This window comes from Sylvia atricapilla, chromosome 9 (assembly GCF_009819655.1).
Source record: "Sylvia atricapilla isolate bSylAtr1 chromosome 9, bSylAtr1.pri, whole genome shotgun sequence".
In the NCBI taxonomy this organism is placed as follows: Eukaryota; Metazoa; Chordata; class Aves; order Passeriformes; family Sylviidae; genus Sylvia; species Sylvia atricapilla.
In genome coordinates, this window is record NC_089148.1 from 14959789 (window position 1) to 14985616 (window position 25828).

A 25828-nucleotide genomic window follows, 5' to 3' on the forward strand; every position below is an offset into this window, starting at 1 on the left:
TTTCCTGAGCTTGATGTGGTTTGTCTAATCAGCAACCCCCCTTTCCCTCCCAGCAATGGATCCCTCCTCCAAATGTTTGTCCAGACTCCTCTGGAATTTGTACAGACAATTTGCAGCTGTCACATGCTTTGGCAAGGAATTGCCCAGGTATATGACCTGATGCACGAAGAACTGAGTATTTTTTGTTCTGATGCATGTAAGTAGAAACCCATCATGCAGAAAGACTGTATCAATGATTTTTCCCTTCTACTTTTTTCCCCTGTAGTAAAAGCCAATGGTAAATTCAGTGCAGCTCAACCAGAAGACCGCCCCACCGCACCCCCCCACAAAAAAAAAAAAAAAATCGTATCTCCTTCCAGCTGCCTCAGCAATCACATTGTCCCCTACCTCTCAATCCCTCTTTGGCCTCAAGGTCTTCCCTAACTCTGCTTTTGGGATTTGACATTACCAAGCTTGAAGAAATTTTGTTTCATGCAGCTCTCATCTGGAAGTACACCCCACCTCTGCACAACAGAAGTCTTTTCATCAATTTATTATGTTCCTTATGCATTCTCATACTGTATCTCGTAAAGCTTCCAACTGGCTCCCCTGATGTCTACCTGAGGCCACTTGCTGCTCCCCAAGAAGGGTAGCACCTTCTCCTTTTTGGCCTGGCAGACCACACAACAACATTTAAATTGGGAAGTACTGCAGGTGGTATTGCCTCTCCCATCTCATAAGGAGTCCAGCTTCCTCCTGTGTTCACAGAGAACAGCTGTCCCAAAGATCTTTGCTAAGATGGCAGGGAAGTTTCAGATTTATGGCCTGTGACTGAAAAGCTCTCTCTGTACACTGTAGCTCCTGACAGGACCATTACAAATTCCAGGGAAGGACATGGACTTGCTGGAGCAAGTCTAGAGAAAGGCCACGAAGATGATAAAGGGCTGGAGTGTTCAAGGGTAGGCTGGATGGGGCTTGGATTAACCGGATCTAGTGGAAAAGGCCTGTGGCAGGGGTGAGTGGAACTAGATGATCTTTAAGGTCCCTTCCAACCCAAACCATTGTATGGTTCTATGATCTGTATAGGACTGAAGGGCCATACAGTAAACACCAGCTGCTTTTTGGAAACAGAACACATGCACAGAAACCATGACACACTCAGAAAATGGTCTGGGCTTCCAGTTGGTGGAAAACATGAAATCACTACATCCAGAGACTACACTGAACAAGAAACAGCAATTATGGCAGCTACCAACTGCTTCACGAGATCCCTTCCCGCTCTTTTGAGAGGGCCAATGTTTGTCAGCAGCTGCACACAAGGAGTCAAACACCAGCTTTCAAAAATACATATTTCATTAGGAGATGAGGTCTGTCCAGACACAAATGACGAAGAGCCACATTGCTCCTCTTTAGCTTTTGCTAGCGTGGGAATGAAGCTCAGACACACGAAAACTTCCTCCATAGCAAAGTCCTGCAGCTGTCAAAGACCTGGCATGTGAACAAGTCAGGCACAGGAAGAAGAGAAGTGCTACTACAACCCTGGCCAACTGAGCAACTTTAGAGTCTCAATCTGACAGCACAAAAGTAGGTGACCACAGAGACACTCTCTCACTTTCTGTACAGCTTTGACTAGGACATTCACATGTTGTCCCTATGGACCCGAAGGAAGTACAGGAATAGTATGCTTTGATCCAGCAATAACGACTTAAAACCCAGTCTTGTGTGGGAAGTGTTGACAAATTACCTCTGGTAGACACTGAAATCACTCAAACAGTTAACTGAGATTAGATTAGCTGGTAGGTTTGGAAAAAGGCTATGAATAAGATGTGTGCAGCTGCACATGTTTTTACTCAATTAGATGACAGTAGGACATGTATTACTTCAAACATCAAGGCTACACCAAATCAGATAAGCAATCCCACCTAAAACAAAAACCAGCAACATACTTCCCACAAATGTAAAATAACTTTGTGCTGTGCCATAGTGGAATAAACTGACCAGAAACACAGCTTCTTCCCAACCCCAATCAGCTTCAAAATCAATATGTTAAAGAGCAAGAATTCACATTCTTTTAAAAAAATCTACTGTAACTATAGAAGTTGTTACATCCCTCTTTCAGTAAAGTGCATAACGTGAGCAGTTTGAAACGTGATCTATTTAATTGAAAGCCAAGAAGCTTTAATATTATTGTAATTTACCACTTTTCTGACTTTCACTAAATTGTACACGCCTATGGCATCTCCTGGGCAAACTAAATGCACCCCATTTTTGTCCATACAAAATCTGTCCTTCCTAGATGGACATGCTATGATTTTATTTTGGAGTAGATGCCAAACCAGATCTGAAGCAGATTTGCAGACACGCACATCATCTCTACCACTACCTCTTCTTAGCACAGGGTAAGAGGAAGAGCACAGGACCAGTGCCTGAGCACTAGGGGCTGCTTCTAATGGAGGCTTTACAGAACTGCTGTGAAAGAGCTTCTGAAGGACCTGTAAAGGAGTGCAGTGAAAAAACACATTTTGAGAAGAGCCAGTTTGACAGTGGTAAAGGCTGTTGGCTGAAGTAACCCAAAAGACCACCAGTTTTAATTTGGCACAATTCTTCCACCACCTCCTGTAAAGTCACATCACATCAGCTCAGCAAACATCACCAGGAAGACAGAACAAGGAAAGTCATAAACACAAGGTTCCAGAGACAATGGGACAGGCTCTCTGGTGACTTGGGCTTTACTTTATAAAACCATATTTCAGAGTCACATCTCTACAGTCTGCTTGGAACCCATCTGAGAGTAGTCCTTGAAGCTTAGCAGTGAAGCCAGTAAAAAGAAGAAAGGGAGAACAAAACACCTGTAAATGGAAGGGGGAAAACAGATACAAGGCAGTATAAGGAAAGCACAATGAATTGTCACAAGTGATGCAACAGGTCACAGCAAAGAAGATGAGGGCACTGAATTGTGAGATTTGAGCCACTACCTATATAGTAAAACTTCAAATACGTACACACTGCATCACATTGAATTATAGGAGCCATGCTGAGATCTGCCATACCATGGTCACCTAGATGCTTCAAGGTCTGTTTTTGGCATTCCTTTTAAAGAGATTTCCTGGTAGAGCATATTTATTGTGTTGTGGTTTTTTTTGCCAAGTCTATTGGAAAGTTTAAGTAACATATTTGTTTCTTTTGTTCCTGCAGCTGAAAGTCTGATTTTAATGAGAGATTGCCCATTTGGGTTAGCAGCTCAATCTTTACATTCTTAAGCCTCTTTAAAATTCCTGGATATACAGAGCCTAGGATGGGTGATTTAGCACTGATTAGTTTAGTGGTGTGAGAGAGACCAGAGACACTGGCCAGAGATATTTCACTGTTTTGAAGCTAGTTCCTCGGCGTATGAGGCTTGAAAGCCGAAAAATAGGAGAGCAGCTTTACAAATTGCAATAGGGAGGAGAGCTAAAGCTTCAGTCAGATACACTCTATCCTCCATCTCCTTCCCGTCTGTACAAATGAAAACAAAATGCCTCTAACTTACAAAAAACTACTTGCTACTATGGGCAGAAGCATGACGAAGAATCCACCCTCCAAGCAGTTTTAGTGACAGCTTCCGTACTAGTCTACATCTTGATCAATGGGGTTCTTTTTAAATGATTAGCAAGGGTGTAATTAAGGAAACTGAAGGAAGAAAGATAACTCGAAAGATGAATGAGGCCTTTATTCAGGGTATCAGAGATGGGGCTGTATGACAAGCAAAGATGAGGGTCCTGGTGGGCAAGGTGAACATGAGCCAGGGTTGTGCCCCTGGTCACAAAGGCAGCCAACAGCCCCCAGGGTGGGGACACCCTTCCCCTGGCTCAGCACCAGGGGGGCTCTGCTGCAGGGCTGGGGCTCTGCTGGGCTCCCCTCTACAGAGACACACACTGGAACTCGTCCAGCGAGCTAAGATGATTAAAGGATTGGGGCATCTGCCACGAGGGGAGCCTGAGAGAGCTGGGATTGCTCAGCCTTGAGCAGAGAAGGCTAAGGGGGCTCTGATCAGTGTGCATAAACACCTGACAGGGGCAGTCAAGCAGGCAGAGAGACTCTTCTCAGGGGTGCACAACACACAGGGCAATGGGAAAAAACCTGAAATACAAGAAATTCCACTGGAAATAATAATACTGCTACGGGGGGTCAAACATGGGAACAGGCTGTGCAAGAGAGGTTGTTCAAACACAACTGAGCATAGTCCTGAGCAACCCGCTGCAGCTGACCCCACTTTGAGCAGGGGTTTGGATTAGATCATCTCCAGAGGTCCCTGCCCGCCCCACCTAGTCAGTGATGCTGTGATCCATCTCCCCCTGAAGCAAGGAACAATGAAATTGCAAGAGCTCAATTCCTATCCAGGTCAAATCTCAGAAACAAAGGTCTGCTAAAACCCCATTTTATACAAATGCTGTAATTCCTGCTGACCTCAATCAGCCTAATCAAGTGGTAAGATTACAAAACAGAAAAAAAAAGGTTTTAATTTGATCATTACTCGTAGCTATTTCATTGACCTAATGCTTGGCCACGAAGAGCTCATGAAAACTGGATTAATGCATAAAAAGAAAGGAATTCATCCTCTGGAAATCACAGTTGAAATTTGACATTCAACAAAACTGGAAATCTGTAGCTGTAATGTCATCCCATTGGTATAAAACACATAAGGGTAATTTGATCAATCAAGGTGTTTGCCATTTAGTCAAAGCTCTCCTATGCATACAAACACCCAACACCATTCCACACCTTCACAGTCTAAGTGGAGTGGTAGGACACATAAATAAGTTAGCAACAGAGCTGTGTGACACAACTGTCTGTGTTGGGAGACCAAGGACTACGGTACAGCCAGCAGTGCTGCTGCAGGCAAGGACAAAAGGACAGTCACAGCGCAGAGATTAAAAGAACAAGAAAGCCCAGCACGTCCAGTGAGAGTGCACATTATGGTGCTGCTTAAAATGTTAACTTGTGTTGCAAAGGAAACAGATAGTAAGTGACAACTATTTCTCCCTAATGTTTTGATTTTATTTTTTTTAAGCTACTCTTCAGCACAGTCATCTGACTAACTACAGAACCATGCAACTAACATAAACTTATATAGCTAACAAGCATAAATAGGGAAGATGCTTGTCTTTCATGATTGAGTCAAATTAGTAATTCAACAATCCCTGTATTAGTCAAGGCTCCCCAACAGCCTCATGAAATGTAGCAGAGAGGTCAGAAATTTGAAAATTATGCGCCCAGATATGTGATCTGGTTTCAAAATTTATACCCATCAACCATCTTGGCCAGTGCAAAGCAGAGCATTTCTTGAATACGAACACACCATGGGAGCAATAGGGACTCATCTGAGGTGTCTTTTCTACATCACTTTTCTACATCATTTCAGCATCAATCCAGCTGATCTGACAAAAGGTATTAGCAAGAGAGTGGAGAACAGAAAGCACAACCAGCACTTGGGTTATGCTGGCAGCTAGATGGCAGGTTTTATTCTCCACAACTACTATCAAAGCCTGAGTCCAAAAAGCACTTAGAGGCCAGAGCCTCCTAGGCATGAAAGAATCTGTGAACAAAGAGTGGGCAGCTCACTTGGGACTACAAAAATCCCAGACAGAATCCTTCTGAAGAGGCCAAGGTTCTTGACAACAAAACCACAATTCAGTGATTTAGGAAAGGCTGGCAAACCCATTAATTACTCCTGCTTCTGTAATCCACAGGGCACAGAAGTGCTCTTCCTCCAGAAATGTGTCCCTCTTGCTTCTCAGCAGCCATCCTAGAATGGGCCCTGTGATCTCCTTCTGGAAGCACCTTAGACTCCTCAGCCCTCACTTCACTTTCTTTCCCTATCCAAGAGAGGGAGGAAGCTGAAATTAATCCTTTGCCTGCTTGCAAAGTATGAACCAAGTAAATTTACTCCTAAACCATCTATAACTTGGAGTATTTTCTCTTGAATAATTCTATGCCAAGAGGGACTCAGAAATTATTTTAAGATAAGTTTTATCAAACTGTTCATAACCATTACTCCATTACACCACTTGAAGAGATGGTCAGCATGAAAAATGCCTTTCCATCACTGTGTGAAATTTTGTGCTTTAGCAGCTTTCAGTCATAGAGGTCAACATTTTCAAAATAGACTACCCAGACTTCAGTTTTCTAAGGCAATTTAAGTAAAATAAGTCTATAAAACTTTGGCCTAGATTTCTGAGGTATTGAATGCATTCAGCTCTCACAGCTCTGTAGCATATATAGCTAAAAAAAAAGAGACTAGGTTCATAAAACATGGATATAGACTAAACTTTGGAAATGTTGGTTTAAAGTCAAGGATCTGAAACTGATCACAAAAGAAACCAGAGTCAGCTTGTGAAAATATTTTCTATGCATTTTTTCTTAGCACATTTATGCCACAGCAGTATATAAAGCATCATGCATACAGCAAAGATTTATTGAGTTATACCTTCATTGGGCACATTTTTCTCTCTCTTTTAAAATAAATTTTAAAATCCAACATTAATATTCCACTGCAGTGGGGGATCCATGCCCACAAATGGCTCCTTTTTGAAGCATAATCCAAAATGGATGTGCCTTTAATAAGCACCTTAGACACTGCAGAAATGTCACTGAAAGTACTAATGGACTATTGAATGTCTGCTATGAAATACACTGACTGCTTCCACAGAGCTCTGCTAATGCTTATTTTTCTACATAATTCCTAGTGCTTGCAGGGGTGTGACACACACTGACTATTGCTCTGGTACCTCAGCTGGCTTCCTTCCTCCTGTAAGCACATTTTACAGCACTTGCAGGAGATGTGTGCTTTAGGAAAGAATTAAGTCTATACTTTTCTATGGCACAGGTCGCAGCAGGCAGAGCTCTTACATTTGTAATTGAATTATTCTAGCTTCCCCTTCACTCTTCCAGATACCAAAGTACAGACATAACTGGGCTTTTTTTACTTACCTCTTCACTCTAGGCAAAGCAAGACAGTAAATTCAGAGTTGCACCACTTAAACTCAGATGGTACAAGCACTACAGAAAACATACCACATTAAATATAAGAATTCCATTATTGATCTTTTCTATTCTGCTTAGTTCAAGGAGTAGAACACTACACTGAACTAGGCAAGAAGAAAATATCTTCTTTCCCTCTGGTCAAGAGGTTTTTTTTTTTTGCCAGTTGTCTGTCGGGTTTTGCCAGTTGTTTTGCCAGGTTTTTGCAAATTGAAATGCAAAAAAGGTTAAGGGTTTCTCTTCCCTCCTTATCAATGTAATTCAGAGCATCTGGAAATGAAAATTTTGAGAAGAAATAGCAAAAGCAGCAAAGGATTCAACATTTACAAATTTCCCATGAGGCTGAACTGTAACTTTTATAGCCTCTATTCTATTCGTACCATGGTTGCCTTACAATGATTTCCATCACTGTTACGCGCTTCTATAACTTGTTAATAAAGCACCATTTTACTCTTCTGCAATACCCAGACTGGTCATTCAAGATGCAAACAACACATTAGACTCCACCTCCCTCTGATAAATGAGCACAACTGAGAAATGCAACATAAAACCCACTGGATACTGCAGCCCACCTCCAAGTCAGACACCTCACGGCACATCCACATTATGTAACACAGAGTTGTGCTGCTGAGACAAGCTGCAGGCACAGGCACACCGAGGTAGCAGACTGGTCCAAAAAGCAGGAGAGCCATGTCAGAGAGAATAAAGCCACCCACAAGGCTTGTAAGCTCTGGCACAAGAGCCACTGATGAGCTTCTCCTCCTTCCAAAGGCAGGTTCATGCCCACCATTTCACGCTTAGTGTATACATTACATGGCATGCTGCTCAAACTTACCACATTCAAACTCATAGGGTACTTTGTGGCAACATCTGACAGACAAAGAATATGCAATTCAAATCTAGTTTCTTTTTCCTTCAGTCAGAAAGATGAGCTATCCTCTGCCTTATCCTGTTTTCCTCCTAGTCTCAGGTACCAACATACAAGGATTAAACAGTTCTGAACATTTTACAGGAAAGCATAATCTAATAATTTATCTTTGCAATTAAATCCACTATAGGCTTGCAAGCAGCTTGTATGAGCTGTCAGAATTTTCCCAGATTTCCTTGGAAAGGTTTTACGTTTAACTCAGCTAACAGTTAAGTGGTTGGCAGTAACTGTCCACAGCGTCCTGCAGAGGCCAATAAGCCTGAATTTAATAGAGTGGAAAAGAGGGAGTTACTGAAAGGCAGCAGATCTTGTCACTGAAAGTATGACAAATGAGAAGGATGAATTTAATAGCAGTTTTACGAGAGACTAAAAGAAGCTATACAAGTGTAAACAAGAGGAGAAAGCAGCACATTACCTAAATAATACTAAAAAGAGAAAGTCCCAGCTCAGGGTTCAGCTATGTGAAGAGGAGGTTGCTTGCTGGTTTTTTTGTAGATCAGTTTTGGAGTAGAATCCCATGGGTTATGTCTCTACATGGCTATACTATTTGGGTTGCATTTAGCAATCCAATCTTGTTATTTAGCAACACAGACTTGCTGATTCATACAAGCTAACCCAGAACACAAAGTGTTTGGATTCTCTTTTCCTGTTAAAATCTTTGCTATTTACTGCCTGCAAGACTGCACTGAAGTTCCAGCCAAAACTCATTTCTGCTGTTTCCAATGTACATTCCAAATACAAAAAACATGGCATCACATCAAATGTTAAAGTAAGATCATTATCATCCAGCTGCCAAATAGTTCCTTACAGGTTCAGAGGCAGACAGTTACAGAAATCATGAACAGTGGCTCAGCAGAATGAGCTGACAAGTGTTTTCATACTTGTAGTATCTCACTATAGTATCACAGCATACCAGGAGACATGGTGGTCTAGAGAATAAATAAATTTTTACCATGGAAGGAAAAGGATAGATAAGGCAGTGGCTCCTAACCGCAGAGCTACCCAAAGAGCACAGTGTGCAAAACTGCAAAAACAGGCAGAAGGACTCTGCACAGAAAGAGCAGAATAATCTTTTGCCAGCAGAACAACCCAGTAGCCTCCAGGAATGTTACTCACAATGTTAATCACCGCAGAGTCGAGGATGAAAGCTGAGGCCCTATTGTGCTGTGCAGCATAAAACCATGGACCAGCCCATGCAAAAAACATCTGCCATTCATTTGGACAGATAAGGCAAAGGCAACATAAATCTCACAGAGAAAGGGAACTGCACAATGGTAGTAGTTATTTTAGCTTCATAGTTGAGAAACAGGTTTAGGTCAGAATGAAATAACACAGTGAGAAGAAACTAAGGCAATACTACAAGGATCATTTTAATGGAACACTGTAATTGAAGAAAACCTGGACAATTCTAAGGCAGTTGTAGGAAATAAAGCCAGGAAGGCCTTAGAATATAGATGTAAATGCATCATTTGGGAAATTTAAGGAAGTTCAGACTGAAAAAGCTGAAAAGAATTCCACAACCCAGCCACCTTCAGGATTTGTTTGAATTCCTTGTATCTATTTAGCTGTTGCAGTTCTTTAAACTCTCCTAAACCCAAGGTGACCTTTATAAAAAACCAGAACAGCACAACCCAAAAAAATTTGCCAGCACATACAAACATATTCTAAAACATGCTGTCCAGAACAAAGAGTCTTCAGAACAGGGCACCAAATAGTCTCTATAATAAGAAATGAGCAACTAGTTTGCTGGGAAACGAATCAGCTCACTGCATTTCAGAATAAAGGTGATGTCATGCTCCAGAGGTGACATTAACTGTAGGGTCTTTCTCTGAGCAATGCTTACTGGCAACCCACTGGTTTATACCTGCTAGTGGGAACTGAGAGGATTTCCAGGGCCTTGGAGGCAAAGCTTTTCAGTGGCTCAGTACAGACCACCAAAGTACTGCTTGTGTTCCCTTGAAATGCCCCAGAGAGCCCGAACTCTCTGGTCCACCAGCACATGCTCTCTTATTCTTCTCTGATGCCTCTGAGTCCTGCCATCCATCCAAAACTCCCCCAAAAAACTGAGAAGAGAGATCTGTCTCAGGTTCTCATCTATACCATTAGTGCACTTTGGGAAGCCTATAGACAGCTAAGATCAACTGGGGAGCAGTATGACCGGGACTTATGCACACTGGACATGCCTCCTGACACAGGATTTACAAACTGCTGTAGGAGACTTCAATGTGATGTGAACTGCAAAGGTTACCATCTTATTTAGAGAAAAAAGTAAACAGACATGTAGCCCAAGAGAGATAAAGGAGGGACACAATCTGTGTGACAATCTCCACCCACACAGAAAGGCAGATGGAGCCAAAAGAAGAGCTCTGAGGACAAAAATGAGAAAAGGAGGGAAGTGATTACCTTGCATGTGAGAGAAAATAGACCAGGAATATGGCACAAAACAAGTCCTGGGAGACCAGACAAAGAACAAGCATCTTCTTCCCTAGCACTCTGGTAAAATGCAGCATTATGAAGTCAGAATATTGAAGAGTTGACACTTGGCTTCCACAGTCAAGATGAGTCTCCAAAATCTTCAAGCAGCAGATGAAATGAAAATATTGATGCCAGATATATTCAGAATTTTGCATTTGGCTAATTTTATGCTTTGTTTTGTAGCTATTTCCAAACTACTGATCAAGAATTTCAACTGTGATTTGCTGGAGAAATCAGGTTAGTTTTTTAAAATTTTGTTTAGTAGTCTGATGTGAAGAGAGTGAACTGTAATCCACAAAAAAACCCCAACCCCAACGCAAACCCAAAATAAAATGTAGCAGACAAACCCTCTCAACACTTACAAACTGGAACAAACTTAGAAACCTCCCCTCCTGTGTGTCTAACTCTCTAGCTGACATGCCAAGTCTTGGGTATTAAAAGAAACACCTCAGTAGCCGCTGAAAGTCAGTGCTATGCTAAAAATTAACTTCTAGAAGTGAGAGATCCCCACAAGTCTAGAAAAGCCTCAAGTGTTTAACACTGATTTTCTCACCTAATTCTTTTATTCTTAGCTGCAGTGGTCACTGTGAACAACTTGTTGATGTTGTCAACATCAGCCAGATGTCTGGGATAGTTAGGGTTCCTCTCCTCACCAAGGAAGAGGGGTGTGTCACTGACGGCTGCTACAAGTTCTCCAGATACAGACAACTTGAATTATTATTCAGTTTATCACCTGCAGACAACAGTGCCTGTGCACTTCTAAATAGGCCAGGCAACTTGTTAAATACTGTTAGATCTGTCTGTAGGAACTTTTTCCTCCTCCCTCATGCACCTCTCATCTGACCCTTCCTGCATCTTCAGGGAGCATTATTTCTTTAGAATAGCTGAAGACAGGATTACCTCAGAATAAACTGCTCTCCTGGTATCACTTCATTTGAATTACTGGATCTTCTGTTTAACATAAGACAACATTCAAGTATTTTGAGATCTTAACCGAATACAGTTCTGTCAGTGAAAATATTTACAGTAACCTCACTAATTGAGACTGATTCCAGCTTCCTGAATCTCATTATGGCAAGCCGGGCACTGCTGTGAAAGGGAAACAAAGAGGAGATGAATTAAAACAAACATGCAGAAACCCAAACAAATGCTTCCAGTGGTGTTAATCATTGCAAAAAACATGTCAAAAACATCCCTCTGACTGGCATCTGTCAAAACATCTCAGCAGTTCATCATTGCACAGCCACTGTTTAGACGAAGACAGAGCATGCACCAGTCAGCACTGCAGATCTCACAGAGCTCGGAATTTCTAATTATTCTTTATCTTAGAGCACTCCAGACATGGCTTGTTTCACAGGATTTCTCTCCTCTTTCTCCTGCATGGCCTGGAACCATCGCTGTTCCCATACACTCAGAGAGGGTGTAGTGTCTGGCAGCTAATTCCACAGAATGAAGTGCTGTTTCCCCTCTGTGTTTTGGGTCCAACAACCCACAAGAGATGGCAAAACACTGGAAATTAAGCCCTGTTAATACAAAGACAAAAAAACCCACCCAAACTATTAGCTCTGTTGTCTTCCATATCCTGTCTGGACAGGCTTTAGGAGTCCTCCAGATACTGCAAATCCTAGTAATGTAGTACTGAAGAATGAAGAATCTGCTTCCCAGAAAAGAGACAGAGGAGATCAGCATTTCAAATCCACGCCCTCCATTAGCAGCAGGTGCCTGAGCTGGAAGATTGAAGCAGAACAGTTCCCTCTTTCCTTTTAGAGAATACACGATGACTGCTTCCCTGCTAAAATACCTTTCTTGCTGAGCACAGGTGGAATTTTTGGCGAAGCAGGACAGATCTTCCACCAGGCTACTATGGCAGAGCAAGACCAACTACTTCTATACAGATGTGTCTATTCAGACAAGTTTCTTCACTCTTGACAGATGAGGAAACCCCTACGTGAAATGAGCAGTCACAGAGCAGAAGTAAACAATCCTAGTGTTCATAAACTGTTCGGTATCCTCTTGTTCCATAAATAGTTATTATTACCCAGGAGATCAGATCTGTCTTAAGGAGAAGAAAAGCCTGGTACATATACTGACAAAAATCGGCAACAAGGGAGAAAACCAGAGAAATTTTATGGTTTCCTCATTTTAGTTTTCTTTCCTTAAACCAGAACCTGTAAGCATATTTTGCCTCCTTCAAATTCTGGACATCCCTTCTCAGACGTTCCAAGAACAGCAGGAATAAGTCAGCAAAAGCAGACTGAGAGCTGGCCTGTTTAATCAGACTCTTGGGGCCAGCATCTCCCTCTGCAGATGCCTAAACTCCACAGACACCGTTTAAGAAACAAATCAAAAGCAAAACGAGCGGGCCATCGACGGCTCTAAGAAGTTGCTCATTTTGCCACAGGTTACACTAAGGCTGCCTGGAGCTGCTACACATTTACAAACAGATTTTTAGAATATAAACAAAACTCCCAGGACAGATATATGCTGTGCAACTCATCCCTAATTCACTGCCGGGTGAAGCAGCTGGTGTGGCTTTGAACATCCCTGAGACCATTCCAAAGTTAGTGTTTTCTTTCCAAACTGGAGGCAAGACTGTCCCACCACAACAGCTGCCACCCTATGGACTTGCTCATGCTGCAGGCCAGCCCAGGACAGCACATCGTGGAGCCCAGGGATGGCCTCAGAGACAGGAAAATGCATTGTGTCACAAACAGCTTTCCCTTGCTTTTCGTTTTTAGGTGACTTTATTCCACTTTTCCTAAAGCATTCAAGGGAACCATTTGTATTCAGAACAGCTCAACCACGGGCCAGTTTTCACTCTCAGTGTAAACTGTCTGTAGAAAAAAAAAAAAGGAAAAAATATCCAAGCCCAGAAACAAACACTTCTGGTGGTTAACAGAGAGCATCACCATCCATTAAAGGCAACAGAGACTGAGTCTAGCTAACAGAGGCAAGCCCAGAGTAAATCAGATGCACAGAACTTTTCATCTAGGAGTAAAATCATTGCGGTTTTGTGCACTGGTATAGTTATATATTCTTCTGGTTTCAGGTGTTCCAAGATCCCACAGAATGTCATACATATTTTGATCTGTTTCATTCCAAGATAAATTAACTAACTTCGCAGCAATCTTTTTATCATACTGATGTCACCAGTGTAAACATGAACCTCGGCTGACACAGCTAATAAACAGATAAGAAACATGCTAAAATTGGTGTGACATATATCAGTTTAGAAAGGGGAAACCATACAAACCTCAAATCTCCCTTTCTCTTTTCCAAGAACTGTACAGGGCATGTTATTGAAACTTACATAATCCTGAAGTTTACATCAGTTATTTAAGCTTGAAAGAAGAGCACGATAACATAGCAAACGCAAGGATTTTCAGAATAATCACAATTAAACACTTCACAAGAAAGTTGGACACAGTTTTTATGATTTTCAGGCTGGACAGTCGAGTAAGCTACAGCCCTGACTTGCATACAGGAAGTTCCTGTACAAATAAATCAAGTGCTGTAGGAGAAAAAGGACATGATCATTCTTAAATGTACGTCAGATTGCACAAAAAGGAAACAACTTTTACTGAATTAATAAATCTCCAGAATTTAGCAAGACAGAAGCAGAATAAAAACACACAGTGAGTAATACAAGTAAAATCTGCTATCCCATTGCACTGCAGTGTGTGGTAATGCCCTTGTCCTGGTTTCCAGCATTACGTGTGTTTTGGGTTGGGCAAACTTGGGAAACTACAGGAATTTGACCCAGCTATTGTGATCCCTGGCACTACTGCAACAGCATTGCTTTGACAGTATTTAGCAATTCATTTATGGATTTTATTTTGCTGCATACTTAGCTCAGAACTGTAGTAAAGGTACCAAGAAAACAGTTGCCAAAGGAGCTTTTGCTGTTCTCTCTGCGGTGGAGTCAGTTTCTACAACACTATCTGAACAATGTTCTCAAGCGACTTTTCAAATTGCTACAAACAGAATTTATAACCTTTTCAGTTTTTACCTTCATTTGCCTAATGTAGAGTTGGAGGGTTCCCCAGACTGTTTCTAATTTGGTCTAATAATCTTGCATTAATTATCAGGCTGCCTTTTCATCCATATTCTTAGCCAATGTACACTGGCTCAGTGACAGCATTTGCATGCACTGACACTCCTGAAATGTTTCAATAATAGAACAAAGTGAGCACTAATAGAGGAGAGAGAAAGATAGAAAAGATAGAAGAGGAAAATAATTTGACTTGAAATCTACCCAAAGATAGGAAATGTGATGAAAGCCACCAGTAGGGAGTTCAGAAGGAACAATTATCCACTCCTGAACGCAATTCAGAAAACTTTGAGGGAAGCTGCACACTTTTCTACAGCAAGAGGAAATCACTGGTGACATACGGAGTCTCAAAGATACCAATGAACTTGTTGGGGCTCTGGGGAGATGGTGGTCTGAACCAATAAATGTGAACCTTCAGAAACTCAATGTCAGAGTTTTAATCAAAAGAGATAAAAATATTTTCTTGTGGGAATGTGAGGAAAAGAACGTTAAGACTTGTATATCAAAACCACAGTGATATTACAGCTTAACCTTCAAGCTCACTGATATTTTTCATTTCTTGCATTCCATGCTTACTGATATTTTCCTTCATTCAAATGGATTTAGATCCTCAAGCAATCTTTCCTGCAAGATTTTCCTGGAAGTCAAACATTCTTACTGGTGTAGCTTTAAGAGCAGATGGGCCACAGCAACAGAGCCCAAACACACATGCACAATAAAATATGTGCATTTGGTGGCACGAATTAAGTTTATTGCTTTATTACAATCTTACATGCTCACGCAAATATGGTTATTTATTCATCCATTTGCAAAGCTGTCCCCTTTTTTTTATTTTTTTTGTTAACAGTCCACAATTTATAAATAGAAATAACTTTAGTATTCTGCAAAACAACAAGAAGCAAAAGAGACCCACCCTCCAAACAACCAAACCTGTCCTGTTCCCACTCTAACATATGATGCAGTGTACTCATATTGAAGCAAGAACACATATGCTCTGCATCTTTTTTGAAGCCAGAAAGGCACGTGCTCAGTAAAGTCCCTGTGTCCATGTTCCAGCTTTCATTTTATAGTCTCACTTAGTTCCGAAGTCACGGAAAAGACTCTGAAGACATACTGTTCAGTCACAAAGCCCGCACATCACATGGATTCACATACTTCACTTTAAACCCTTGAGGGAGGTCAAACAAGGAAGATTTTAGCACCAAAAACGGCTCTGATTCAGAATCTACTGTCATGATAAGCACGTGGGAACTGCATGTATTACTATACACATTTGTTTAAAGGTTAAAAAGTCAACATGGGATAGAAAGAGCAACCTACATGAACTGAAGGTGAGACCATACTTCTGCCTCCTGAGCATCAGCTCCCCACATGCCTATCCTGGTGCCCAGGCTGGCACATCGAGTTTTTGCAGTGCCACCACCTTAGCTCTTCAATTCTCAAGCCGCACCCCTAGCATTTGTATAGTGATATGGTAATTTCATAAACTGAATCAGTGAACTGGTCTAGATTAAAAATTATCTTGCACAAAACGAGTGGATGGATGGAAGAGGGAAAACTCATGTTCAGCTATAAGGATTATTTTACTTATCCAGTTCATTGCACTGTGCACAGGCAGCTCTGCTCACCCAGGTAATGGAGCAGCATGAACTCCTTATGCAAACACAGAAATAGAGCCTTTTCTATTTCTTTTAAAAACTTACTCTTACATTATGCCATGTCTACTTCAACCTGACTGCAGCTGCATCCACATCACCAGAAGTGAGGCAATGAGCTGCTGCCATTGAATTTTGTTTTGAAGTACAAGCTCCAGCTGGTCAATCAGTGCATGAATTTCAGAGCTAGCAGAGAAGTTATGTGTCAGGTTTCATCTGCTCCCCTCTAGAATTACATTCCAAGTTCTGTTCTCTACAATAAAAAATGAATGCAGAAAATCTGCCAGAGAGAAATTAAGTTACATGATCACACTTTAAACAAAGCTTTGGTTACCACCACTTCAGTACCAGAGGTCTGCAACACTCTGGACATGAGTTAACAAATGCTGCTTCTTAATCCCAGCTTCCTCCTACAGACAAGGCAGGTGCAAGGGAACTGAAGCAGTCAGGGTGTTGTGAAGAGCAATCCAATTGCCCAGTTATAAATAGCAATAAAAGCTTAGACAACAATCCTAGTCTGAACATTAAAAGTAAACGTCTCCTGTGCTGTATATTCACTAGAGCCAGAGGCAGCAAAAATATTTTGTGAGATAATGTACCTGTCACCTTTAGGCTGAAGTATGAGAGATTTAAATATCTCAAATGAGTCTATGACAATAAAACAAACATAGAATTATACCTGTTGTATACTCTGACCCAATTTTGTCACTCAAAATCTACACTAATACATTTTTTTTAAATCATCCTCTTAGTAACTGCCTTCAAATTATATATAATACCTAATACACTAACTGCAGAGGTTAAAAAGCTGAGGAAGTTTTCCCAGAACCAACATATAAAGGAGAAAAAAGGCACCACTTCATAAAATTCACAAAGAAAGAAAGGTAGAGAAGTGCAAAATATTCCCTTTGCCAGCAGTGACAGTGGAACAGCAGCTGACTGCATGGGAAGATGTGTTACTGGAAAAGCCACAGAGCTCTGCGTGGGGAGGTGCTACCCAGACACCAGGAGTGATCTGAGAGGGTGTGTGTTTTGGCTTGCATGTTTGTTTAGCCTGGGATTTACAAAACACAGAATAAGGAGGTGAGAGGAGGTAAGGATGAGCAGCAGCAGGCTTCAATCCCTTGGCATTACACAGGCCAGGCATTTAACAGCCTGGAGCTTGGAGAAATGGAAAACCCTGACAGCTTAACTGACCAGGGCACCAACAACTTCTCTTTTATCCTTCCTTTCCCCTCCTGTAAGTCTTGAACTCTTTTAGCCAGAGTTAACCAAGAAAACGAAGGAAACTGATGATGTTCAGCTGCCTAGAAGAAAATAACACCTGCATCAACTTGTCCCTTCAAATACAAACCTCAATACTGACACAATGATATTTTCTAAGTCTTTGATGTGGGGACAGGTGGGAGGTGTGATGAAGATTCCAGGTCAGCAGTTCAGCTTCCCCAGACACCCTTTTGGGCACTGGCACATACGAAGTTTCTTTCAGAACTGTGATTACAGCAGTTACTGGGACTCCAAATGTACTACTCCAAATGTAACTAAAACAACCTCTGTCACACGCTATTCCCTGAATGAATGCACAGGCACAGAACAAGAGATTTAAGGAAAGGACAGGGATTTGAGCACTCCCCATTCCCAGAACAGCAGAAATCTTGTTTTGAAGGAAAGCAGAAAGACTTTCCCACAGCAGTGTCTGGGACACAGGGACCCTGACTTCAGTGGAAGTCTTGAGATGCCCACTCTTTGTTGAACACAAGCTGCTTTCACAGCCCTCATTAACAAAATTAACCACCTCCTTGTCTTTCAAAATGAGATGTACATTATACTTATATTTAGAAGACAAAAACCCCCCTACTATCAATAACTACAATAACTAATTCAGTGTATATATATATATATATACACACACAAATTTATATATTTTATATATAAAAAAAGTAAGAGATACTGTCCACTGCACCTGAAAACACTCCAAGCTATGCAGCAGATGCAGTCAGACAACAGTTTTGATTCCCTGTAGCAATCCTCAGTGGCACATTAATTATCCAGCCTATTTCTTCATGAGCTCTCAGGAACCACATGAAGCTGCCATCCTTTGCCTTCCTCTGCTCTCCTTAAATAGTGAATCACAGAGGATGCAGCCGTCACCTGCACTGACAGCCCCTAAGCACTGAGCTCATGCCCTGTCACTTCAGTACAAGCCCATGCTGGGCATGGCAGTAATTCACGAGGCATGGATCAAGTCAGTTATCAGCAGAGGGTTAAAAAATTCTCTTTCTAGAATATGTTTTTTCTGAATATCTAAACAACAAAGCAGAAATGTGTGGGATGGACAGATGCTATTGTGTGCTTGTAATAAGAAGCACAGCTTCCTGAAAGGAGATATGGAAATGAATGTGGAAATATTTAGGATCAGGGGACCCTATTTTAAAATTATCCTGACTCCTACTAAAGCCCTTGCTGAAGCTCCAGTTCCACCCCAAGTCCCTATTCCCCTATTTGCATAAAAGAAGGGGGTTTTCTTCCCTAAAGCATAAAAAATGCAAAACCGTATCTGTAAGACACCAGTGGCAAAGAAATTTTTATCAAGGTCTGATGTGAAGGAGACAGGAGTCTACACTCTAAAGAAAGGCCTTCTGGTGCTGCCTCATCTATACTCCCCCAGCCTGTGGAAGTAGATAAAGGCACAGGAGTCTATGACCTACAAAATCAAGGGGGAACTAAACATCAGAAAAAAACCCACAGAAGAATGACTTCAGAAAAAGCCACTGAAATTTCTGTGGCTGGCATAAATCCATGTCATGCACTCTGCTGATATGAAAGCTTTAAAATTTTTGAACTTTATGTACAAAGAAGCAATTCAGCATGAAAATATAAATCCAGAAGACTTTACAGGAGAGCTGTTTATCATCTGAGTGAAGAGCAGACTACAGTACTGAAAAATAAGAGGGGGAAAAAAAAATGACTGTAAGGAAAATACCAATTGCTAACCAATAGAAAGTTCACACCAGAATAATCAAACAAACCAAACTGATTTTATTTCTGAACTGGCTTTAAAAGGTTTGTGATTTATATAAGGCTATTTCTTAGTACCAACTGACTAGAAAACGCTTACAATCATATCCTTGGTGCAAAAATAGTCTTATATATCTGAATCACAAATGATAAATTCACTCTTTCGGTCACAACACCAAAAAAACCAGATTTGTTGTATATTTAACTTCCTCTTTCTCCCTTATTCTGAAATACTTTCAGATACTTTTAAATAATTCTTTGCCATGTTCCCCTACCAAACGCAGATACACAAGACTGCAGGCTGCAGACGTTCCCTCTCTATTTACCGCCTCCTCTAATTTTTAGTATCAGCTGCCAAATTACAAGAGTTTGTGGTTGGAAAATTGCAGCTGAGTATTGAGTAGCTGAACTGTCCCAGGCTGGCATGTCAGCCACAAACTGTGGGCAGAGGTCTCTTTTCTCATTTGATAAAGAATAGGGCATAGAAAGAGCTGCACACAGGCAGCATCGTTTCCACAGCAAGGCCAGACACGCAGGAGACTGCAATGTTACCACTGCAAATACAAGTTAGTGCCTTCTACAGAAAGGTCAAAGCATTAACTCCAGACTTGTAGGTGACCTCAGACCAACTAAAATAGTGTAATTCACTGAACATAGTAGTCTAATTCACCGGCCTACTGATGCCATTTTACCCAACACACTTGCCATTTTCTTCGTATCACTTTGAAACCAGTAAACTCACTTCAGGCACTTTTGAGTCATTATCTACTATTGGGAGATTTGAAAGAGGGAGAATTTTATTGTCCTGGAAAGTGAAAAATAATATAAGATAACTCCTTCATTTACAGTGAGCAGAGGATGCAGCCCAGCTGGCCAGACCTTACACCGAGATGCAGTACTGAGATCATGCACCCACTTCTTTTGGTGTGGAGCCACTGTCGTGACTCAGATTAGAGAACGTTTTTCTGAGGCTGTGTCACTCTGCCTTTAAGGCATAATCATTAAAAAACTCAGAAAAGAAAGGCACGAGCCCAAGTGATTAGACCAGATATCCATTTTGCTAAATACCTGACGTCTGTGCCCATGGGACAATGCTCCAGTAAAAAGCCTAAGAAAGAAGGCCTACATCAAGCTACATGCTGTTCTTAACATCCATTTAGGATGTAACTTGGAGAGTTCCATGCCTGAATGTTTAAGAGTATATTTTTTATTTTTAAATCTTCTGCCCACTATGGAGCCCATTCTCAGAAAAATGTAACTGGAAATAGCATGAAATAGCACGTACCTTTATTTACTTTAAACCTGGAGCACAATATTTGCATTTCATACTGCAAAATCTTGTCAAACCGTATCATTCATTATGTTATACAGGCTTGTGAACACTGTCTGCTTCCTCTACTTCACAGAGTATAACTAAGGCACAACTAAGTCCACCACACACCACAAACTCAGATCAGTCTTCTCCACAAATACTATCTTATATCTATCAGAACTGAATTTGGCCTGCCATTTTCTTACCCCACCACTTACCACTGTCACATCCCTCTGACATTCCTCACAGTCAGCTTTTTGGTCTTACCACTTGGAAAAATGTGTTAGTGCTTTATTATTAATCCTCCATTCCAGGTAGTTTATAAGCACTTGAAACAGCAGAGATCCCAGCACACTTTCTTCCAGAAGGCTCTAGGAGTAACATCCCTGTACTGTCCAATCTTCTTATTTTTTCCATAGTTTCCACTATTTACCTGGTCATTATCTAATCACTACAGGATTACACTAGTTTAACTTTCCAAAAATCTTTGAAACAGCAAGTCTTTAGTTGTTTTTTGTTTTTCAGGCAGGGCTTTGTTTGCTTCAGGGTTTTACATGTGTGTACATTATGTTTTTATTAAAGATGTGTTGTATTAGTTAAATCACCTTTATCAAATGCTTATCCAGTCATTGAAACAACACAAGCAGATTTACAGGGCAGAAGTTCCTGCTGCAGAGGACAACTTGTCTCCTCTCCATCTGTGAACAAATAGTAATTCTACTCTTTATTTTTAGGTTCTAAGAGGAGCCTGATACAGAAAACAGACTTGCTCTTAGCTGCCACTTTCCCAAACAACCCTCCCAGACCCTTTTTGAAAAGCCCAGCACGTTTACTGCTTTTCATTCTTCCATTCTAAGGCCAATTTAAGCACAACCGTGTGTAACTCAGCAACTTCAACACCAAGTTCCTCACAAAGTGAGAACTTTTCCTAGCAATTCTTTGTGCTAGGAATTCACTCCAAAACGTCAAGCTTCTGTCACTTTCCCCCAGCCTGTCCCCTGGAAATGGAGGGTCCACATGGGAACTGTTCTGCAGTGAATAGCAATGCAAATAACTTTTCTGCTACAGCTTTACCTTCCCTTAGCTCAAATGTAATATTATAAACTTCTATCAGCTCATGGGGATCTCTGACAAGCTTTCTGTCTTTGACAGTTAGACAAAATGCCTTATTATTTTTTAAATGTCTTTACAAAGTTGTTCCTCGACATTTTTTTTGCTCTACCTCATTATGGTTTATATTTAACTTGCCAAAGTTAATGCTCTTTTCTATTCTTCTCATTTGGATACGATTTCGGCTTCAGAAAGATGACTTATTTCTAGAAGTCTTGTTTACTTTACTGTTTAAGCAAGTCGTTGTTCATTTTTGTGGCTTTTCTTCCATTTCTTATTTCCCCTCCCTTCTCACACTTTACCACTGAAACTGGACACAGTATTCTAAAAATCTTGGATTGTGAAGTTTTCTATTTTTGAGTCAGTGTTTCACAAATTTGTTACACAAAATTCTCGACTTTTTTGTGTACATATGAAATAGCACTTAAGAAATGGTATTTTGTTAAGATTACATGAAGATTTCTCTGTTTCCAAGACAGAGGTTTTTTGTCTTGAAGATAAAATCTGCATTTGTTCCGCCCAGATGTTTTATTTCATGTTGGATATATTAACATATATTTTGTTGGACTGTGGCCATTTAAATCAGGCAATCCAGATTATTCTCTAGAAATACGTGACCCTTTATTTAGTACTCTACAACCTATGATTTTTTCCAGACAGGATTATTGATGAAGGGATCAAGTATTGCTAGAATAAGAACTGATCAACTGAGGACTTCATTTAAACAAACAAAGAAACAAACAAACATTGAGTTTTTCCTTACCATCAACCACATTTTGGTATTTCTCAGCCCACTGCCCTTTAATCCATCCCGCACTTGCTCATGCTTGCTAAAGTCTGAATTCTCATTTTTACCAGTAAAAAAGCACTTACCGAGAGCTACATCCTCTGAGAAATATTTATTCTATTTCAACTATTTCCACCATATTTTGCCTATTTACATTTAAAATTGCACAAAAAAGTCAGGAACCTTAAAATGGGAAAACATTTATTCATTTTATTCATGCTTGAAAACAGCCAAACCAACTTTATCCAAATATTAAAAACACCCAACAAAAACACACGTTTTACAGCAAAGACCAAGCCTAAAAAATGTCAGTTGTAGAGATGATGGTTTCCTAATGACACAATAAACTGAAAACAAAAGCTAGAATAAAACAAATCCTGCAGCTTGAATCTTTAAATGAACAGGCATGATAATTTGGCTATAAGAGTTCTAAATATACTGAATACCTGGCTTGGTAATATTAAATTTGCAAAATTCTCCGAGTACAAGGGAAGTTTCAGAAGAGAAGAAATTTTAAGTGCAGCATGATTTTTTTTCAGAACTACTGGTCAGCCACCCTTACAGCAGTACTTGCTAAAATAATGAAATGTCCAACACTGGACTGAATTGGTAAAGAAATCAAAGACATCACAGGAAGAAATGACAACGTTAGTTCTAGGGTTCATGTTAGATAAGCACCTGAACATAAATACCTGGTGAGATGCTGTCTTTAAAACTGTGAATATTTTCTGTGAATAAAACTGTGAAGATTTCCCAATGTATGAACAAGACAATAACCACTTGCTTTGACTACAGACACATTTTTACCTCTGCACAGAATTAGTTCAATGCAGTCAACTTCTGGGAGAAGGTGACTGAACAGAGATATGTAAGCAGCTGCTGAGGGAGAGAATAAATATCACTTCAGATTCCAGGAGGCTAAAAACCTCCTTCTCAAAGCCAAAGTCCTTTTAAAATGAAAATAAGATTAATAGTTTTGTAATAATGAGTTCATCCTACTCTCTACTATTTACATTCAATATGTACACAAACACAGATTTAAAAGCACTCACTTTCTGTTCTAGTATTTATATTCTAACCAGAGATCCAAAATTCTCACAGAAGATAATACTGATAATTGCTTGGTTTACACTGGTGCTGGAGAACATTAGTGTTTTGTTTTTAAGGCTTGTCTGTAGTATCTACTGGTTACAAGGCAATGTCAGATGTACTTTTTGTTTTAAAAAAGCTTTCAGACAGCACGCTTGTCAACAAAAACAAAGACAGAAGACACCACCACTTTCAGGCTTGGCTTCAAGGCCATAATCACCCAACTTAAGCTTTAGATGCACAGGTCATGGAAACTCCCACCTCAAAAGAAATAAAATATCTCTTTTGGAAAAATGCCAGTTATGTTGAAAGTCCTCAACCTCTTTCGTCAAAGAGATCATTGCACTAGAGCATCTCTTCCACGTGTACAAGAAGCCTGTACAATGGCCAAACAACCATTTGGTCAAATTTTCCATTCACTGCACCAAACTGAAATCCTTGAGCCTTGACAGATTAATGTTCCTGCCACTCTATCTTGTGCACTGTCTCCCAGCAATTCTACAGGCACCTGAGGGATGCTTTACCCTGTTCTCCCAAGAACAAAATACCCAAAACCAACTACAACAAAAAATCACACTTTACTATCTATTCCAGATAACTTAATCATGACCAAAGCTTCCTAAGCATTGCATCACCTGGTAGGAGCAGTGAGCTTGACCACGCATTTGCATCATGCATTGACAACAAAAATTATTTTATTACTCAACACCCAAAAGTCTCTACTCTTTGAGCAAAAGTCCTAGTCAGACTGAAGTCAACTAAGCCATTGCCACTGACCACTCAAATAGTCCAGAATTTCAACACTGGTCTCTCTGTGAACCAGGAAAGTGACACAGCAATGACACTTTTCAAGACAAACTCTGCCCATCACCCACCTTGAAGGATGAGAGGTCATAAGGGGAAGTTGGAAAAAAAGTCCCACAGTGATTACTTACTTTGGGAAGATGACAGTCATGAGCGCTGATGCATAGCCAGGCTTGCACACTCCCTCAGAGAAATTGGCATACTTAGATGCCAGTTCTGGAGGCCTGTGGAAAAACAAGTACAGAATCAGGACTCTCCTGGCTATGAAGTAGTTTTTTGCAATCATCCAAGTAAGTAATTCTCCTTACAGCTTTGCAGAAAACAGCCCCTGGTAGTAATTGCAAACACAAACCTTTATTATTTGTTGCACTATGGCATCACAGAAGAACAACAAACAAAGGAGAGAGGTAAAGATATCTGAAATGCCACTAAATCACTAGTTTTGCTGAAGATTTTCATAGCTAGCAAGGTAAAGCTCATGTAAGAAAAATATCGGTGTATCATTTTAGACTTCAACATTTCAAAAGGAAAAAAGACATAAAACAGCACTTTGGTTTGGCTAGTTTTCTAAGTTATGATCAAAGGAAAAGTATTATTTAGAAGATTACTTAAAGATAGTTTCAGGAATTTGAAACAAAGCTTCAGGCAGTACTGGTAAGGTATCATCAAGGTATGAGTGCCTTCAGTATTTGGAAGAGATGACATTGCTGCTGCTTTGTTGAGGTATATCTTAATTCAGCTTGGCTAGTGACTCTTAGGCCAAAATTAGAATATGTGAGGTTTTTTCATTCAGTTTCTGTACAGAAACAAGAGTAGCAACTCAATTAAATATATTTCAGTCCATCACATTCATTTTTCATAAGTCTACTGAGTAACCTGAAAAAAACTTTTAATTTTGTGTCCCTATTCACCACCTGCAACATTTCTACATTCATCCACTCATTAAATGGGCTAATTCACTTGTGCCTGCAAAGTAATATCAGGTATCTTAGTGTCAGCCACAATATGAAAACTGTTAATATTTCTTCAAGGAACAACACAAAAAAGCATTTACAATTCCACACTTGACATTCAGTGGAAGCTGCAAAGACTCGATCGATAGCACTTGCTAAATCATTATCAGCAACAGGCAAATAATGAAAGGTTTTTCCTCCAGTTCAGCAGCAGAACTCAAATGAAGATGACAGTGCAGCTCCACAGAGTAGCACCACAAAGTCAGTTCTGCAGAGCCCATTATTATCCCAATCCTGTTTTTTTCCCAGGCACCACCAATATCACTTAACCAGCAAACTGCTACAGACTGCAATGAATGTGAATTCAGAGTTTCAAAGTTACATATAGGAAGGACAGTAACTCCATGCTGAACTGATAGTAACTATACTTCTTATACTGCTCCTGCATCACCTCTCAAGAGGCCAGTAGCCAGTTCCAACTGGATGAACAATAGATGGACAATTAATTTTGCAACTAGCTCCATACAGTACAAAACCTCCTACAGCTCCTGAACTATAGGAGAATGGTCTCTCTGTATACAGAACCTCTGTTATTCTGAATATATAGATATATATGGAACATGGCTCCTAAAGAATAAAATCTACTT

At 40.4% G+C, this 25828-nt stretch overlaps 1 protein-coding gene across 9 annotated transcripts in view; it reads right to left on the minus strand.

The window, feature by feature from the left end:
* The window catches only part of ST3GAL3 (ST3 beta-galactoside alpha-2,3-sialyltransferase 3), a 187025-nt gene that overhangs the window by 85072 nt on the left and 76125 nt on the right, over window positions 1-25828 (minus strand). For all 9 annotated transcript variants that reach the window (XM_066325032.1, XM_066325035.1, XM_066325030.1 and 6 more), the window contains one exon: window positions 24360-24452. In XM_066325032.1, coding sequence (XP_066181129.1) covers window positions 24360-24452 — 93 coding nt within the window. The remainder of the gene's footprint in view (window positions 1-24359; window positions 24453-25828) is intronic.